This window comes from Phlebotomus argentipes, unplaced genomic scaffold (assembly GCF_947086385.1).
Source record: "Phlebotomus argentipes unplaced genomic scaffold, Phlebotomus argentipes genome assembly contig_15, whole genome shotgun sequence".
Taxonomy (NCBI): Eukaryota; Metazoa; Arthropoda; class Insecta; order Diptera; family Psychodidae; genus Phlebotomus; species Phlebotomus argentipes.
The window spans coordinates 4,587,916-4,609,129 of record NW_026776181.1 but is presented as its reverse complement, the minus strand read 5'-3'; the positions used below and the strand labels follow the sequence as shown (position 1 = coordinate 4,609,129).

The following is a 21,214-nucleotide window of genomic DNA, read 5'->3' as shown; positions in this document are numbered from 1 at the left end:
TCACTAGATTCACAAACATGAGTTTTGTCAGTTTTGAAGCAATTCAGGCATCATCATCATGCAATTGTAAATGATATTATAATTTCATCGAATGTATTTTCTGATATGTTGTGTGTCACATCAATTCAATGCTGTATTACAAAATTCACAAAATATTTGCTCACTAACCTCATGTAAAATGTACAAATTTAATAACTATTTTCCCACCCTTGTATTTCACAGCACGTATGTAAATATTTCTTAATAGGGTAAAGCGGGGTTTATACAATGAAATTACTATGGGTTATGTTATTGAAATTAATTAAAATCCTTTTGCACACTGCCCAGCGAACTACGAAAGCAAAAAGGCAGATATTTTAGCTAAAAAATGCTAAGCAGTTCAGATCACGAGGGGTGATCACGGATCAAGACTTTGCTTCTTCTCAAGGCTCATGAAGTGCTCATCCATGGGCTGTTTGCATTTAGTGTCACGCAGGCTGTTGCAGAATTATGCTGTGTTCACTCATGTTGCATCTTTGAGCGCTCACTGAATACACTTGTGATGCATGCCGGAGATCAGAGGATCATTCAGACACCGGAGAGGAAATCAATGGACAAAAAGGACTGATCAATTGATGATTGACTCGTGGAGACGTGGCTAAAAGTTGTAGTTCTTGTATATTCTTTTGTGACAATTGTTTCTTCCATTTCTTAATGTCCCGAAGGAGATCCCCGGAAGGATCGAAACGTTGCCAGAAGAGAAAATACAAAAGCAAGTCTCTGTAGACCGAAAATCCGCCTTTTTCCAAATCCTATCGCACACAATGCAGTCATTAGGCAATCTTGTAAAACAAATCATCAATTGAAAACTCTCTCCCTCTATTTCTATAGGTAAATTTCACGGTACTTCCGCTGGAACCTGAAATTTAGTTTGCTGTTGTATAAGAGACAGCTTTTTTGACGATGTCACTGCGAGTCGGTCTGAAAATCGCTTTTTCTTTTGACTGAAGTTGGGAGACAATCTTATTGTTGGGTGGCTGTGATGTGCAAGAGCAGCAAAATGTATTAATCGTGACGCTGTGCTGGGCACAAAGTGAGCGAGAGACCCAAATTCTCAGCGTCGTGCAGCCCCTTTTCCTGCACCGGCGGCTGCGCATGGCCGGAGTCCCTACCATCGGCGGGGGAACAGTGAGGGCGCCGCAGGGGTGGGTCACAGGGTGTTCTCGACACGCCGTGAACTTTCCAGTGGAGTTGACGAGAAAATTGCACGCCTGCCACGGAGTCCAAGATCTTGCAGTGTTGGTGAAACTGAAGGAAAGCCAGCACCGTTGGAGATTGTTCATATATGAATTTCACATCTTTAGCCACCCACATCGAGACATGTTTCACTCACACATGCACCGTATTGTATTCCACTGTGATTTTTCAATGCTGATACGCAAGACGAGTTTCGGGTTCAGTTCCGCTTTAGTCACCAACCATATCGGATGTGCGAGGCCGGGTTTGTTCTTCTCTCAAGTTGAAAAGTTGGTGTGTTGTTGGTGGCTTGCCAACGGTATCGCGCCGATGATATTTCAGTGGCAGATCACTGGCATTCAGGGCACGTTAGCCAAGTGACTTGGGACGAGAAATTTAATGCCCTTTTTCATCATACTTCACCCTCTGGTTCGATAGAAAAAAAAACAGACAGAGAGAGTGTGGAAGAAGAGGGAAAACTGTTTCGGAAAGACCGCCGAGTATCAGTGTTGGGATTTAACGTGGAGGGCAAAATGTGATTGTGAATGGTAGTTTTTATTTGTGAAGAGCGCTGGAGGAAAAAATCACACACAAGACTCCCTATTAATCATAAGAGGATTATACGGTGGAAAATTGTGAAATCCCCGGGTTTGTTTGCTTGGAAAAAAGGCCATTTGAATTTCCTTTCTTCCGCTGTGACCACCACTGAATCGCCTCTCACGTAGTGCAGGAGGAGTTCTAATTTTGGATTACCGCACAAACACACACTCACACACGCATTTCGTAGAAGGATAATGGATAAATGCTGAATAAGGCGGTAGAAAAAAAAAATCATCGTGTGTTTTTTTGTATTCTCAAAAGCGGAACAACTAACATTGGCTCCACGTGAATAATAGAAGGAGAGCAGAGTTGGGGGTGAACTTTCCTCAGCTATGATAGCAATCTGGCCAAAGACGTGGGGGTTGAATGTGCGTGTCTCTTAATCATTATCTCCAATTTGGGAGGACGGCAGTTGTGTGGCGATGCTGGTGAAATTGAATATGTGCGCCAAGGGTATTGGCCGGTGAGCGCCGATGATGGACTGTTGATGGAGTGGTCAGTGATGAGTGGAGACTCTGGGAAAAATTGTTGCACCGCCGCAGGTTGATGATTTCACTGCAATTACAGCATCTCACACGACGAGTTCAAGTGCGTGATTGTGACGTGAGAAATGCACCCTCGGGACTCCACGGAGATGGATTAATGTGGAATGCGGAGTTGTGGATTGTGTGATGCAGTAAACAAGAGAGCGCCAAGAGTGGTGGATTGCAGTGGTGGTTTGTCGCCACTCTGGAGATGCACTAGAGTTTGCCTGGGAAATGATGATAAAATTGGTGATAATGTGAAGGAGATGAGGTGGCATTTTGGGTAAACTCGAATGTGGCATTGGATTATTTGATTTGTTGTGTGGAAAGAGTGTTCTGCAGCACAATGTTATTATTGCGGATTAACAAGGGCCATTTGGATGCTTCGCCTGCAGTGTGCATTTTATCGTCCATCCTCCTGGTACCATTCATTTGGATGTCGGCGCTCACGGGTGCCGAGGGCCGTGGTGAGGGTCTCTGTCCCACAGTGTGTGTATGTAAGTGGAAAGGTGGAAAACAAACTGTCGAATGTATCGATCGTGCCCTGATTACCATACCTGAGCATGTGGATGGGTCCACGCAGGTGCTGGACATGTCTGGCAATAATCTGCAAATTCTGCCCCAGGACACATTCATCAGGACGGGCCTGCTCAATTTGCAGAGGATCTACTTGCGTAGCTGCCGCCTCGGCCAGATACACGATCAGGCCTTCCGCGGCCTCACGAATCTCGTGGAGTTGGACCTGTCGCACAATCTCCTCACGGCCGTGCCCTCGCTCACGTTCGGCCAGATTCCGCACCTCTGGAGTCTCACGATGGCCAAGAACCCCATCCAGAAGATCGAGGGGCGCGCCTTCGCCACCGTGCCGAATCTCGTGAAGCTGGACTTCAGCCACTGCGATCTCCAGTCGATCGCTCCACAAGCGTTCGAAGGCGTGGAGCTCAATGCGCTCAAGCTCAATGGAAACAAGCTAAGTGAGCTTCGACCGCGCACAGTCGACAGTCTGCTCAGGCTGCGCGGGGTTGAATTGCACGATAACCCGTGGGTCTGCGATTGTCGCCTCAGGGCAGCCAAGATTTGGCTGACAGACAACAACATCCCGTATCCAGTGGCGCCGGTGTGCTCAGGAGGACCCGAGCGAGTGCTGGATCGCACCTTTGCCGAGCTCACGGTGGACGATTTCGCTTGCCGACCGGAGATGCTGCCCGTGAGTCGGTACATTGAGGCCACCACGGGTGAGAATGCCACGATCCACTGTCGCGCTGACGCCGTTCCTCCCGCCCAGATCAACTGGTACTGGAATGGGCGACTGCTGGTCAACAATTCAGCCTTCAGTTCCTACCAGAAGGTGCATGTGTACGAGAGCGGGCAGTTTGAGAAGGTGTCACGCCTGATACTCACCAATGCCCAGGAGACTGACTCCTCGGACTTCTACTGCGTGGCAGAGAATCGCGCCGGCAATGCCGAGGCCAATTTCACTCTGCACGTGTCCATGCGACAGGCCGGCATGGTCACGCTGGGCAGTGGCCAAATTGCTGGCCTCAGCGCGGCCCTGATTATACTCATCCTCTTCATCCTGCTCATCATCCTCTTCCTCCTGGTGCGTCTGCGGCGGGTGCCCTTCGTGGACACCAAGACGCCCAATAGACTGGACACCGTGATCACGAGCGTGGGCAATGGCAGTCAGAGCAACAGCAACATCAAGGCGTGCACGCAGAACAGCGTCAACGACGCGGCCGCGGGCAGCGAGAGGAGCCTGGCTGCAGATTTGAAGCACACGAATCCCGTGCAGAAGCCGCCCAGACTCTCGGACATCTCGTACTCCACGACTCACTACGACCGCAATGGGAGTCTGATAGCCGCGGGATCGTGCTTTCTGTCACCCACGGCGTCGGCGGACAACAATCCCGACTTGATCAATGACACGAAGCAACTGGAGAGCGGCGAGTTCCCGGCCGGGGAGCCGGGAACGCTGCCGCCGCCTGTGCTGAATGAAGGGGTGGAAGCCGTGAAGGGTGAGATGTTCGAGCGTCCCGGAAGCGGGGAGTACAGCCGGATGGGGTGTGACAGTTTGTACCCCAGCGGCCTGTGGGAAACATCGGGCGTGCCCCATGCAGAGGAGCACTTCCTGAGGCGCACCGGTGGCCACCAGTATGCGTACAGCGACAAAACCCCTATTATGGGTGGCAGCAGTCACTCGGTAAATTTCGATGACACCGAGCGGGTGGCTTTTCAGGGTGGCATCTCCAATGCCGCGAGGATGGTGAGTGATCCGGCTGGTGTCAACACATTGCACGCCGAGTGCACAAATGCACTCGGCTACCCCCCAGACTATGGACTACCAATTGGCGGTGGCAGCATGGAGCGGAATCAGCCAAAACCACCGCACGGGATGCCGACTAATGCAAAAACAATTAGAGTGTGGCAGCGAGGCGGCGTGCCCGTCCTGCCGCCCGTCACAGCTGCCCTCAAGAGGGCTCTCACGAGCAACAGAAACTCGCCGGATGAGGGCTACCAAGAAGGATGCGGGACGGATGTGTAGTGGGTGTCGGCTGGCAGTCCTCTGTACGTGCACCAACCACCAAATGACCACCTCTGCGCACTGACTCCAGTGCGGGAAAAAGTGCTATGATAATTTGCGATAGAGAGCCCGACAATGTGAGTAGGGGAGAGGGTGTGAAACACAATATTTATACCATGACATTCAAGTATATAAACAGAACGAATACCTTTTTATTCGACTAGGATGAGAGACGGAGTGGTCACACTTAATTAGATGCTTAAGGATTGCGATAGCATTAACAATTCAATAAAGAGAAAAACATGGGGAGAGACGTTATGAGGATTGGGGTGATTTTTAATAATTAAATGAGAAATACGAAAAATGTATGTAATATACTACATAGATAAGAATAATCGTTAGTGAAATACACTATATATTTGGTATCTAATGAGCTGAAAGACGGAAAAGGTGTGGAGAATAGTTAAATACCCAAATGAGGAGAGGACAGTGCCGTGCAAGGAATAGTTAATCGTCTGTTCTACAGCAAAAATTGCAAGGATAAATTTGCATTCAACTGTTTAATTCTAATCAAATTTTAGCATCAGAGCATGCTCCGAAGAAAGAGCGAAATATTCCGTTTTGCCCAACAAATCGGGATAGTCTTTACCAAGCAGAAAGTTTTCTTGACATTAGCGAATTGACGCTTCACTGTTTCTTGCATGGTACTGTAGAAAAAATGAGAGAATTTATCATAATAGGTTTAAAGCAAAAGAGAATCTCTATCTCCAAGAAAGTGGTGAACATAGAAAGACTATTTGAAGTATCAAAATTAGAGGTGGAATAAAAGCAATTTTACTTTCAACGTGAACTGGGGCATTTTAGGAATAATATCGAATTGCTGGGACTGAAAATTACACTGAGAATATCACTATATTATCTATAGAGAGTGAATGCATATCGGAAGTCATTGGGAATGTCAACATTTTGCTGATGTATTATTTGCCAAAGAAATTCACGTGTTCTCCTCCAAATCATATCGACTAGAAGAGACAAGAGAAGAAATTATATTACCACAAGAGGAAAGACTAACGAGACTGAACATTTTAGATGTGTGACATCAGCTCAAGAAGAATAACTGCGGAGAGAAGATGATTTAAAGGAGGTAAAATTAATTTACTGCTAAAATACGTAAATTGATTGGAGATTCGTGGGTGTGAATCCCTTTGCTTCTGTATAAGTGTTATAAACTTTATTTTTAGCAGAAACTTCATCAAGAGCGTTAATAATTGCAAATTAATTATTCAGTGCGAGGTCTTAAGTCTCTCTCTCTCTCTGTCCCTCCTATTTTCAATATTAATTCCATATAATCCCTGAGAAGATTGCTGAGAAAGAGCATCTCTTCATGGTCAGATTCCTTGTGAAATGTAGATCAGTTTTCTTTTGCACGTCTTTTTGCTGGCAAAATACCACATGAATAATTTAAGAGGTGAATTTTGCGTGATTTTTCATGCCTATTTCAATCTCTTTGGCACTGAGGGGAATTTAGAAATTTTCCATTGTTAATTATTTCAGCTGGGAAGAAAGGAGGGCAAAAGCGTGGCACACGGAGAGTTGTATGCTAATTGAAAAACATCCAATTCATTTGGATTGTACTTTGCGCCGCTTCTGCTGGTGAAAAGTATCCCGCGAATAAGTATACAATTAATTTTGCAAGCAGTTCTACAAATTTGACCGACCGGAAGGGATTTTACGAAACATGAAAAGTGTACACAATTTTTTTTTCTACAACATTTTGGAGTGCCCAAAATCAACATGTTTTGTGGTTAAAGCAAATAAATGCTGTGAAGGAAAGTGGTCACAGTGAGAAGTAGAGATATGCGCCAAAGACACGCGATACATTCTCTGCTTATTTGTCTCTATTCTTTGTTACATTTTGCATCGGAAACCTGACACTCTTGAGACGGGAACAAGAGCCCAGGCGAGGTGGGTGGGAAAAAGGCAGCAAAAAGGGAGGATTATGTGACAAGAAATACTCTCGTACTTCTCGCCAAAATAGCATAAGCCCGTGTAACATGTGGTTGACACAGCCAGAGAAAAATCCTCTTTCGCATTGCTTCCCTTCCGACAAAACAGAAGGTATCAGACGCAATTATTGGATCGCTTCCACCCCCACCGGATTGACTTGTGGGATTATATTGATTGAAAAATAGCATTATGAATTTTTCAAACCCATCGCTTTGCCCCGGGAATGATGAATGACGAACAATACGTTCAATTCAATACAATGGCAGTGCTCATATTTCAAAAATTTTCACCACATTGATTCGCCATTTCCGAACTGCTTTTCACCTTCATTGCAAATTAATACTGTATTCAATTCCATTTTTTCGCTACTTTCAATGATTTCTCTTCAGACTTGTGACACGCTCGTAGACGTCCTCGAAGTCTCACGAGGGGTGAATGTAATTAATTCATTAGAGAGGGTGAATATCTGAAAATCAGTTTGTTTTTTTCACACATGAAGCATTCCATATTAATGCCCTCCTTGTTATTGCAGTGTTTCACGCAAAATTAGTTTTCTGTGAAACAAAGTAGCATGAATTAGTGATTTTCACTGATTTGACCGAATGGTGAATCCGGCACAATTCCTCTTTATGGTTTCGTGCTGAAAAGAGTGATGAAGAATTTATTTTGCACCTTTTATTTGTTTACTCAAGCAATATAATACATATTATTAATTCTTACATCGTGTTTCCCACTTTCCTCTCATTCATCACTTTCGAACATCCGCTGATCCAGCGTGCAAAATTTTGTTATAGCATAAATTCGCATCGAAATCATGTGCGAAGCAACATATTAACAAGTTGTTGGCTGAAGCAAATGTGAGATTGCATTCTAATTTTAACGAATTCAGCCACAGAAGTGTGCGTTCAATGACAATGAATTGTTTTATGAGATGGATTTCCTGGATGTGCGATGCCCCTCGGTTGATAGAGTGCACAAATATCCGGTGTAGATACATAATAGCAATATTTAATTTGGTACTTTTCATTTCCCCAACAATTCGACAAACAATATCACGGATATTTGCTTGTGGGAAGTGGAATTAGTTTATGAATAGTAAATATTGTTCAAAGCTTTGATGCCACAACTAGTCAAGGAGGATTGTGGCCAAATTCACCATCTCCAGTGCCACTGATACTCAAGTAAATTGCTTCAAATTCAATTAGAGCACATTTGGGTGGTGTTGTGGAGTATTTTCAGTGGCTAAATGTCGCCTTACAGCAATTTTCTCGGCGATGTTGTGCTGGGGAAAAAAAAGTCGCCGTGAAATTCTTTTATGACTCGCAACATTTTGTTTACCACCATTTATCAACCCACTCATGTACCCCGAAATAGCCCTAAAATGTCTCTCGCATTAGTGTGTGAACGCCGAGGCGGAGAAGGACGAAAATGTGTGCGAATGAGGATAAAAGGCACGTCTCAAATTGACCTTTAATTGGTGTGACATTCTTTCATCTGGAAATTGAGAAAGACATTTAATTCGAGGGGGTGAAAATTCATGCATCACACAAAATAATTTTTCTCATTGTCTTGATAATTTCATTGAATTAATTGTTTTCGGTGGTGGGAAATTCACGCTGAAAATGGATGAGTTGTGATTAACATCGTGGAATTTGCATTGTGATTTGAGGTGTTACTTTTTCTCGTGAGTCGGCACACGACAATATTTATAGCACTTGTTTACCCCCTTGTGTCACTAGAGCTTGAAGAAAATTCTCCCTCACTCTCTCCGTGTTGAGTTTTCCTCAGCACAAAAAGGGGATACAAATGGTTTCAACTAATTATCACATTTGTCTATAAGAATACCAATGAGGGCGTCTTATTTCACACACTAAATCACAAGGAATTGCCGGCGATAAGAATGACGAAAACTATATTATAGGCAACATGCATTGAAGAGGAATTTCTGCTTCATAAATTTCACCCTCCTCAGCCATGGTGTGGCATTTAAATAATCACTTTGCCATGGGGGTGAAGGCAAAAAGCCACCCTCTCCTTCCCAGCTGACCAGCGATTTTCTTAGCAATTAAATGTGCGCATGAAACTTATTCGTGCAGGCACTTGACTTCATTTCTTCCACGCTGATTGATTAATTTTCAGAGGGAATCCCTGACCTGTGTTTCTGGCGCTGAGAGAGTGCTAAAAAAAGACGACGAGAGAGACAAATTGAAGGGTGGTTTTGCGATAAAAATTATTACAGAGCAAACACACAAGGAGTGAATAAACAGGATAACGCAGAAATTACACAAGAGATCTGCGTAACATGCATGAAATATAATGGAAGAGTAATTAAATGTATACAAAAAGCCCTGACACATACATTAGGCTCTATTTTGTTATATCACACAATATATTCTTTGTGAAATATGTCAAAATGTATCTGACGTCATTAAACGAAAATGTTATGTTTGAAAAAAAAGCAAAAAATACAGCGACTACATCGTCGAGAGGGTAGAAACAGAGTGGGGTAAAACATGGAAAGAAATTCCCAGTGAAAAATTGCATGAACCCAATTTTAATGAACTTTTTTTCTTTGGAGAGACTCGCACGCAGAAGAGAACATATCCATTTATTTACTCGTGGTTGTAGCAGAAGATGAATCCTAAGTAGATAGACTGAGAATTGGATTGAGAATAAAAAACCCTTAGAACAATTTTTTAGAGCAATTATTTGTGCACCATTGTTTGCCTAAGATTCTTTTCCCTCACCAACAATACGAATCGGTAATTATTTCCTACTAGAAAAACCACTTTATTTACTATGTCAAACTAAATATGTAAATTAATGCCAAACCTCGTTGAGTAACCGGAAAGCAGATGTGAAGAAAAGCCAGTGTAAGAGTGTAAATAATACCCTAAATAGTGAAGAAAAAAATGTGGTAAAAAGGAATGTAATGTAAAGATGTATGATTTTTTAACATAAATTGATCAAAAATGATGAGATATGAAGTCGATTTGCGGTTAAAATGTACATGTATATAAGAAGAATGATTAAAAGTTAATGATTTATTATTAAACAGGCATAAACTTTTTATTACCACCGCCTTTTTTGTGACCCTCCCACCCAAAATACCCCGAGACTGTCTTACTCAAGCGAACCATTCTAAAAAGTTCCATGTGCGGTTGTTGTTTGTGCTTTGGAAGCCCTCGGTGAAGTGTTTGCTTTCCTCCCTATTGATTGTATGTGAAAATTTTCTTTATATTTGCTGTGCCTTATAATCATGATGTATAGATGATTTTGTAAATACTTCCGATTCCGAGGTTTATTTGCTAGACCTTCCCAATCAAATATTGAAACAAATATGTGTATGTGCTATTCAGATAAGAAAGTTCGTGTGTCACGAGTTGTCGTGTCTCTAGAATAACTTTTTCTAATACATCTGGCAAAGCTGAAAGGCTCTAAAATCTATATTTGCCTTCACTCTGCCTGAGACCCATTTAAAGTTCAAAAACACCATGATATTGATTAATATTTCAAAATTAAATTCATATTAAAGCTATAATTATATGAGAATGGCTGGATTGCTCTTATGTATAGAGTCAAAAACATAAAATATCATTAGTTTCCGGACCCAAACGCAGCGCGTCTTCGAGGAAATTTTCTTACAATTAAGTCTAGCTTAATGCAAAAATTATATATCCATAAATTCACATCCCACGTACGGTGCTTTTTCGGTGAGCGCTGAGAGTTTCATTAATTGCAAAATGAATCGCCGGGATATTGAAGAAGCTGCTCTCATGAGCTTTCGATGACTCTCTCGCTCTCCGAGTTGGTAATTCAATTTCATGGGCAAGAAGAAGCTTTTGAGCACGCTTACTTCCCAAAGCACATCACAAAAAGTTTCCACTCAAATTTCAATTGAGCTCTCTTTGATGTCATCAATACAATATTTAGTCATCAATCTGTCCTTTTCACAGGACAATGAATTTATTCCATTTTCTCTTGTGTCGACTTTCCCAGAATTCTCCAACTTTTCATGCGATTTCCGCCCTTCGGCGTATGGATTTTAATTTCAACTTGGCAAATCACAAAATTCCTTTAAGTCAAAACTTGCCCTCTTTCTTCCCAAATTCCATGTCCTCACGGTTTTCATGTTAAATCTATTAAAGTGTAAAATACGTCGTGGAATGTTATGTGTACTGCATTTGGGCGGATGGAAATTTGAGAGGAGAGAGCTTTTTTTATTGTTCACATGAATTTTTCACTACGTGCTATTTTTGCAGCGATACAAAAATACCCCAGGAAGGAAAGGGGATAAAAATGGATTCTCCTCATCCACATTTATGTATATGAAAGATTGATCCAAATTGCAGGTAAGTGGTATTAAATGATTTCATGGAAATTTCGTAATGGACAGTTGCAGGCATGACGTGAAAATTGATAAAATGCCAAGTGTCGCAGTTCAGAAAAGCGCTGACATACAAAATTTTAAGAAATGCCCTCATACTTCATGTTCTCTCATCTTTTTTTCTGCGATGAAGTCTCAAGAATGTCACGGAAGAATAGTAGGTGAAAGGTCATGACATGAGAAAGAAATTTCATTCAGAGTTTCCACAGTTTTTCCCTGAGTTTATTTGAGCGAGTGCGGAGTGGAAAATGGAACTGCGAGGAGAGCTTTTACTGGTATGAATAGCCCTCATGATGGTTGGGGATATATTTAAAATATATGTATGGAAAATGGGTGTATGAAAAGCTTTTTTATGCCAAAGCCACTATGAAAATCAATATTTCGTGAATTCAACAGACTTTTCCGATTTTTTACGCTCAATTACTTGCTTTTGCGACTCTCGTTGTGGTGAAATGAAATTGAATGAAGGCAATTTCTACTGGTCCGAGTATATATTTTAGAGGGGTGTTTGTGGATTTTCCCTTAGAAGCATGCAATATTGGCGATATGGTGAGAAAGCAGTCTATTGAAAAGTGTTTTCGTTGAGTCTCTTATCGGGCAATTTTTATGGAAATTCACCACGCTGGGGATTTGCACTTGTACAACCAGAATAAAATGGTCAAATTCAATATTAAAAGCCGTGCAATAAAACAGTGAATGAATGGAAAAAAAAGATCTAATTGCTAGAGAAAATTTAAAATAATGCATCCAATTTGGCTTCCACATCATGCGATTTTCATTGGCTATAAAAACGAGAGATAAAGATTTAATTATTAAATCATTTCCAATGAAATCATTAACTAACAACAATTCATTCAGACAAATATGACTTCTGTCGAGCATAGTATTATTGAAAAATTTCGCATATAGCACGAATTCGGGGTAAAAGTTTCACGATGTGGCCCAAAAAAAGCTTTTAACGCGTTACAATGAAGAAGCTACAAAAAGTTTTCCAGCAATTGTGCGAGAGAATCAAGTGATAATTTATGATGAAAATCGGTTGTGTGAAGTTTTTGCTCAGCATACACTTTGCAATTTGGTGAGAGTTTCACGAGAAACTAAATGGCGTATTTCTCACACTCCTCATATATTGAAAATTATATAAAATGTCAACTGAAAATTGAATTTGGGTTTACATTTTACTAGTTTACAGTTTTTCACATACATATGTGTGCGCTCTCACACGAGTGTGCTTAGTACAAACGTCACACCCTGGGTTTTCGCAGTGGGATAGGTTGGGTGGGTGGGAAAGCAGTGCAGTGGCAAACCTTTCACCAGCTGTCACAGAAATTAATTTTATATGGAGTTTGAAAATTTTGTTCAGTGTTAGGCGAACGTGTCTGTATATTGTGAGCATAGAATTTCGCTATATCTGGGTATTTGCTGAAAAATTCGAGAATCCAAATGTATAGTCAGAAAGCACAATTCTTATATGGATGAACATTTTGCTGGCAAGCTCATATCCTCATCCCCAACTCTAGATTTTCAGCAAAAAAGGGACACTACATATTTTATTTCCATGACAAATGTTTTCATCATAAATATGTCTCCATTTGCATACAAATATTTCTCGCCCAACGAGTGGGAATAATTGCATATTTCCCTCCATCATGTCCTTGAAGGGCTTGTAAAGCCGACACTAAAGTACTCCTTTTGGGGGTGATTTGTTCTCTGAAAAATCACCGCCACAAAATCCAATTTTGATGGGAGTGCTCTAAAAGAGGGGCTCAATTTAGAGGCACCATTATGTGAAATTCATGGCATATGACGAATAAAAAGCATCCCCAATTGCGGCAGTATACAATTATTGTAATTTGACATCTATTCCTGGGTGCACTCTTTGCCATTGTGGCTTCTTCATTCCTCCTTTTTCACGAAAAAATTGTCCGTACAACTGACTCTTCAGTCTTACATATTGAATGTGTCTCAATAAATCATAAGCACTTTCCGGCCTCACCGCTTAATATTGCTTCAATCGATTCTCAATTTTGACTGTAACATGAATTTCACCCACGACCTTTTCGTCCTCTTATTGAAATGGAAATATCTGTTGTAGAAATAGGAAAAAAAATCCCGCTACAATGTTCTAAAATAAAATTGATGTTGACAATTATTTTGTGGGGTGAAAAACATCCAAAAATGCCCATCAAAACTAATTTTAGCAATGACATTATCAGGTATTTGTTATTATTTTTAGATTTTTTTCTATATTACCCATCAATTTTTCAATCATTTCTCTATCCATAAATAAAACATAAGTGGTTAATGAACTGTTGTCTAAATATAGAACAATTCATTTTTGGTCAAATTCGTTCCTGATTTTGTTTGATTTAATTTATATCAAACTCGAAAAAATATCATATAAAGTCTAAAAAAAAACTGATTAAATACAGAACACTCGTAAATATTTAAGTTTATATAATACATAAGCTATAATCCGTACTGTACATTGAATAATATTTTTAAATGCGGTCATTTATTTATAGATTTTGTTGAGATTATGAATACAATCCCAGTAGGAGAAAGCGGGGCAGTTTGGTATGAAAAGTTTAGAACTCTAAATATGTGGAAAATTTATGGAATAGGCGAATGAACTTCATTGACAACGACATCTGAATACTGAGCAAAAAACCGAGATCGCGAGCATTTTGAAAATCGGTCGATTTTAAACTAATTTCCAAAATATCTTCCCAAGATATTCTACAATATCTGTTAATGTAGCCTAAAGAGACCCATTCTGCCTCGCTCTCCCCTATACAATTTAAAACTTTGTTCTGTATGCGACATACATAATAATATTTCATGGTTCTAGTTTTCCTAAAATTGTTATTTTCTCTGAACTTGTACATAAATTCTATCACTTATGGTAATGCTTTCGGCATCCATTAGCCTAACAGCAGATGCCAATTAATTTATATAATACAGACTAGCGTAGAGATTGGAGTGCAGAGAGTAAGGCAGAGAGCATAACCAACTTATCATCGGCACTTCAAATCCTTCACAGGTTCAATTTCGACTTCTTCGCATGAACTCACCCAAGCGCCGCTCGTCTCAGCTCTTCATCTTCATCCCTCACATGGGGTTGATTCGGTTGAAAAATGTTCCGTCTGCGTCTGGGAGGTTCACTGTTTTGGCAATCTGTTTCTCATTTTTGAGGGTGTACAGAATGAAAAATCAAACGTAAAACATCCTGTGGGTAGTTTATCACATTCTAGTCGGACGTGTGTGGGAATCTCTTGAGGCGGCGCCCGAGGTCGGATCAAGATGGGACTTGCACTTTTTCCACCCCTGCTATCAAACTTTATGGACCTGACATCATTGAGACGGGGCCACCATTAATTTGGCTGGCATTTTGAATTACTTTGATGTCATTCTGTGGCTTTCTAATTTTCCACCCAGAGATTATACGGCCAAGATAAAATGCACACAAACACGCTGGGAGTTCTTTCATTTGGCCAAATGTATTGAGATATGCGATTCTGGCTCGCTCGCCTCTGGCTCTCTCTCTGTCACTCACCCTACGGCAATAGTACGCTTATCGCATTTTAATTATTTTTTAATTCCTCACCCTGAGCACATAGAGTGGCTGGCAAACAGATTGATTTTTCTCACAACACCCCATTTACACATTAATGAGTTTGCATTATGGTTGATTAATTTTTATTGATTTATTCATAGCGGCATAGTTCATTTTATCCTATCCCATATGAAAATTCGCAATTATTTTGGGTGTATTTATGTAAATTTTTTAAGAAAACTATTTGTTTCGTTTGCACCTAGTTGAGCTTACAAATTGTGTACTGAACATAATTCAGTATGGATCCAAATTATTCGGCATCCGTTGGAGTCTTGTAAGACAAACACGGGGGATGAAGTAGAAGCCTGAATGCAATAAATACAAAGAGTTGTGAAAATGAATACGAAATTTTTGCAGTGCCTAGATGGTTGGCAGAAAATACAGCCACACATGGCGAAATGCTAAGGGAGGTTGTGCGAATTGGAATTTTCTGGTTGCTGTATTGTCTCTGAAATGCCTGACTTGTATTTGTGCATTTAATATTGCTCCCCGAAAGCTCGTAAGGCGTCTTGTGTGGCACAAACATGGGGTTGTGCGGTGTGCAAAAGGGACAACGCACGCGAGAGATTTTACGTATAATATTTTCATATATTTGACGTGCGGAATGGCACAATGGATGGTGAGGATGTGTTTGATTTTCTCTGGGTAAAACAAACGAGGTGCATTGTGTGTGGCACAAGCAAAAGTTTTCAGAAAGCTTGACACCTTTGCCGTACGTGCCACAGACCCAACCCTTTAGCTCTGAAAACCGCCGAAAAAGCTGCATGAGGAGCACCTCCACAGCCCACTCATTGTTTCATTCTCCACCCGTTTTCACGGCAAATCCTCGGGATCAGTGAAACTTCCCACAGTGCAAAAAAATAGTGGCAACTTTTGGGGTTTCTCACAGACACACAAATTTTTTCACCCCGCGCTGAGTATTCATATTCTCTGCGAAAATATTTGCCGGCATAGCTGATGGGATCTTTAATAAAGCAAGTGAATATTTTGCCTTACCGTCTGCAATTTGTACAAGAGATAAATTTCGACAGAGGAATTGGGAGCTACAATTGATATCGCTGTATTATGGATGGAAGCACTTCATTTTCCCAGACGTGGAAAACACTGAGAGAAAAATGGCGCACAAGGTAGGTAAAAAAACAGTACCATTAACTCCTTCCGGAGTGAATCGGGTCCCATGAGAGTGCCACGAACATTTACAACACCACTACGGCTTTATGTTCGGACAACCTCATTTTAGGCCGTGATGTCCTTTTAAGCAGCCTCAAGAGGTCTAAGCCGCCTCGAGTTGATCATCTTTTGAGGAGTTCAGCACAGGCAATCCGCAGGGAGCCTTGCAGAATCCACCCCTGCTATTTTGATGCAGTCAACTCAACTCTGGCTTTTGTGTGCGGCCAAATCCATTTGGACGATTGACGAGACTCCGGGTGGAATGTTGGGCATAAATAAGATTCACAAGTGGAACCATAAAGTGAGTCCTCACCCACTTGGCACACGCCGTGCAAGCCGTGTGTGCGTGGGGAAGGGGTTTGCCGAGTGGGTGGCGAAAGTGTGGGAAATTGTCTATTGACGTTGGGGTGTCAGTTATTAAGAGACACACACATATACACAAGGAAAAGGGATCTCTGGCAAGCAAAGTGAATTGCAGTCACTCACACTCGGGGGACTTGTGCAAACTTTCCAACTCCATTATCGTTGTCTTATGCGTATGGGCACCAGAACCACACTATAGGGAGTGAACGTTTACTGTGAGATGGCTCAAGTGATACCGGTGGGAGTTCCTTCATCTCCATCCCACTGGCAAACTCCCCGGGTGCTTCTTTTTGTCCCTCCACCCCCGGGTGCGGTGAATAGGGGGCAAAATACTGGGGGAGGACCGGAGGAAAAAGAGTATCATGCCGGGGTGGAGGAAAAACAGCGCTCATTAAATTCATGAAAGTTTGTATCGGCCACGCCATAACAATCATTGTCGTTCATCCCTCGGCATGTGGGGCAGTATATATTGTCCTGATATGTGATATGGAGTGTATGTGTGTGTGTTTTTGATGAAATCCTGGGCAAAAAAGGTGCCTTGGCATTCACACATTCTGTGCCGGACCAAGTGAACTGGAAGCCTAAAGAGTGCCTGTGGAACGTGATGAATTAACGAAAAATCATGTTATACGCTGCGATGAGATGAAAAGAGGCTCAGCGCAAATACATAACGTATAATTCATACAACATATCCATTATTTCGTGAACTACACACAAGGAAGTGTTGTATTGTTTCCCATGTGCAAACAAATTTCTCGTAATAATCGTCGGTTTCATGTTTCGTAGGCATGTGCCGCTACAGAAACAATTAATCACAACACATTGAGGTGGTAGTTTTCTATAGTTTTCAAACTTCCACAACTCACCGTCCGTGCTGGAGCTGGTAAATGAATTTTGATGGATTCCTCCCATTGCAGGAATAATTGCTGCTGTGGATCGCACTCGGCTGACGCTTCCACACATTCACATTTTCGACAGTATTTTTCAGCAAAATGACTCAAATACTTTCAGAACCTAAAAGTCGCCATCATGCACCCAAATATCCGTCAGCAAAGGAGTCTCGGTTGCGTATTTTGCAGTGCATGCATATCTGGTGTTTACCTGTTTCTCCAGCGGGAATTCACATTTCCCATGCTTCTGTAGAATGTACACATAAACCTTGGGTGAAGAATTATTCAGGCTGAATTGAGAGGAATTCCATGAAATGGCAACTGAAATTATTATTATCCTTAAAGTTGATATTGATTCTGTGCGGTAACATTAAACATGTACAAGAGAAGGGTCATCGACGTGAAATCTTTGCATATTTTGCAGAAAGTTACTTTTGCAGGGCTCCTGAGACTTGAGTAAATTTCAGGGTCGGCAAAGTTTTTCCTTGTCAAGTACTCACAAGAGGCGCAAAGTTTCTAGGTTTGTGACGAAAGGAGCGGAAATATCAGATTGAAGCAACATAAATATTTTCACACATAATGCATATGTATATATTGATCTTGAGACAATAACGAAGGCATGATACAGATGCAGAAATATAGGAGGGAAAGTGGGTGAAGAATGAGCCTTTCAATCTACAATATTTATTTTCTTCTACCCAATTAACCTATGGAATTAGCCAAGCGAAGGAAAAGTCTCCTTCCCTGGGCACATTCGGTCTGCGGAAGGGTGGAAGAGCGAAGGAAAAACTCAACTGCCAGATACAATGATTCATTCGTCTCACTCCACCGTCTTCAATGGAAGTGCCGCACCCACACTGTTCGGGGAAAAATATTATTGCTTATGCAGATAAAGGAGATGATAATGGATTTCCACATTGAGAGCATTTTGAGAGGGAGGTGAGTGCGCTATGATTCAGCTAGAGTGAGGACATTTATTTTAAAATTGTTAGACGTATGCATTAATAAATTAAATTACGCCCTGCTTTTGACTTTCCCATCGTGGTTGGGCGTTTTTCAACCGCTCTCCACCCACAGTGGCACTTTCTTGCGCGCCTCCTCGTCCTTTTTCCCATCGCTATATAGAACGCAGTGTATTGTAAACTCCCAGGAGATTGTGCTTTCATCATGCCAAGAGTCAGAGAGTGGAATGGTGCGGTTTGGGCTCTTTTGGGTGGCCTAATGTGTGTATGTGTATGCAGAGGGTAGAGGGCTGCTTTTGACACACTATTTATTTCAACAAAATTATACCCCTGGAAAAAGCATTCACGATAAATATATGGAATATATGCACATATCCCGACTGAGAATCATGGGAGAAATTTCAGAATCCAATACGAGCGCAATCCTTCCATGAAATGAACGTGTGGTTGATGCCAATGTTCCCTCATATACACCCACCCACCCCCTCGACAGCGGAACAGACTGAATTTGCTGCGGGGGAAGAAGACTGAAGAGACCACAAATTTACGAAGATGGCTGGGTATATAAAACTCGTGCCAAATACTCACTTGGAAATTCGCCCTCATTTGGTGGTGTGGAAATTTGGGGTTTTGTTTCTCTGAAACATCTCAAGATTCTCCGAAAACTTAGCTAATTTTGGTTCAACTGTTCAACCCAACAATAACAATCCAATCGAAGAGGAGTTGAGAATTATTCTAAAATTAATATTTCGTCTTCGTCCAGGAATTGTGTGCACTGTGGGCGATATGTAGGTTAGATGATCGATAATTTGTGCAAAAAAGCCGTCATATATATTCAAATTTTAATAGACATAATTTTATTTACTATCGAAGAGTCATTCCCCCTGATGTGCCATCTATTAATTTGGCACTGTGTTATTGTTCGTATATACCACATTTTCCACTTAGCGCACTTGGGAAGTGGAAGAATGGCAGTGCGGAAGGTGCAGAAAGCTCGTTCTCAAATACGTCGATGGCACGCTATGAAGGCTTCAGGAAGACACTAATACTTGAGCCAACACACCTGCCACTTCAAACGGAGGCAATCAATAATTTGGCCTGTGAGAAATAAACAGGTGACATTTATTGATTCATTCATATGTCACAATTTCCACTGGAAGATTAATAATTTGCCATATATATAGTGGCTCCGGAGAGGAGGGAAAGAATTTCCTGTCACTCTTCCTCGTGCTTGGATCACGATGATGCTGATGCTGATGATGATGATGATGATGATGATGGAGCATGAGGACGTCTCATCTAGGCTGTGGGCGTGTGTTCGCTAAACTCTGAGTCAATGTCCTCTAGGGACAACATTTCAATTGAAATCAATTTGCTCGCAATGTTACCGACAATTTAGCCGAAGACTCCGTGTGATAAGTGTGTGGCAGTCTCCCAGAGGCTCACGATGGATGTTCTTGATGAGAATTTTCCTGACACGCTGATATGCATCTCTGTGTGTTGGGCAAACTATCAATGAGTTACAGCTAGAACATCTAGTTTGTCATTTTGGACTTGTCATGTCTATGCGTATGACAATGTGACAGGTCCTTAAGAGTCTCTGCCATGAGTGGAATTAATCGAAATATTTCTGGAACTGAATACATGTTACCTATGATGTAATCCCTGTGAAATAAATTGATATAGAATTTATGCAAATTGCTGCTAGTTCAGCAATTAAGTGAATTTTCTGTGAGTGTCAAGCGACATATTCGTAAATCACTTTTGCATATATTCTAGCTTAGTCATTTGGTGAGAAAACAGGACTTTCTTTTAGCATTTTTTTCATGCAAAATTGACACGCTCAATCAGTATAAAAGAGCTCTCACTCGGTGTGTATATCGACTGTGAGAAACACACCTTGAGTGCTCCAATCAATCAGCAAATTTGCGATCCTCCAATCCTGAGATTCGAGAATGAATTACAAGGAAGAATAAACAGTGTGAAAATCAAACATTATCAATCACTCGTTGTGCGGTTTCCCGATGGTGAAATTGTGCAAACCACCCGCGATGAATTATCTATTCTGCGCGAGGGCGAGTATCCTGCGGGGGTGTGAGAAGCGAGCGGAGACACCCTGAGACGTGTCGACGAGAGGTGAAAGGAGCATTTTTCTGCCACTTCATCATCATAAAAGTGTATAATTTTATTCTACATGTTACAAGTGATTGGGTGTCGGTGAGGCCGAGGGGGCTGCAGAAATTGTACAAATCAAATACACTTGTATGCTTATTGGATATGCGAGACACATTCCTGGGGCTGTCGTGTACACACCATCATTGCTGGGGCTCCTCTTTGGAATAAAGTCGATTCGTGGAGCGCCGGGTGAAATGGATAGAAAAGCGAGGAGAGCTTTAGAGGGTTGTTTTCCTCCCAATGGAATTCGCCCGGTCGTGCCAGAGCCTCACACTCGTCAATATGATGTATTCATGTTTGATTTGTGTATTTATATTCTTTCTGTCATATTTTCCCATCTATGGAGACACAGATAGAACCTTACATGTTCATGCATTGGCTTATTTATTATTCAACATTCGTACAAAGTAGGGCAAAAGGAATCTGTATACCACCAATTTGACGTCACAGTAAATTTAAATGTGAGTGAAACGTTGCCACAAATTTAATATTACGTCTGCAAACATTTTCCTCCCTTTTCAACTGACATCATAGAAATCGTCTATGGCGCAAAATGCAACTCAAAATGTTTTCCATATATTGCCATCTAATGACGAATATTTTTGCACTGTCTGAAGCCATGTAGGAATGTCTCACAGGTATTTGCGAAAGGAAATGAAAATATTTCACATCAAACATTATGCATTTCAAAGTTTCACTCACGAATAGTTCAATATTAAAATGCTCATGACAAGATCAGTTATATAACAGCTTGTGGAACATACAAGACTCATTTGATATTGCT

At 41.4% G+C, this 21,214-nt stretch overlaps 1 protein-coding gene across 1 annotated transcript; it reads left to right on the top strand.

The window, feature by feature from the left end:
- Positions 1-1,443: 1,443 nt before the first annotated feature.
- On the top strand, positions 1,444-5,293 carry LOC132261618 (leucine-rich repeat-containing protein 24). The gene has a single exon (XM_059760508.1). It carries the CDS (start codon positions 2,686-2,688, stop codon positions 4,879-4,881), a length of 2,196 nt encoding a protein of 731 aa, XP_059616491.1. The 5' UTR covers positions 1,444-2,685; the 3' UTR covers positions 4,882-5,293.
- Positions 5,294-21,214: the final 15,921 nt, after the last annotated feature.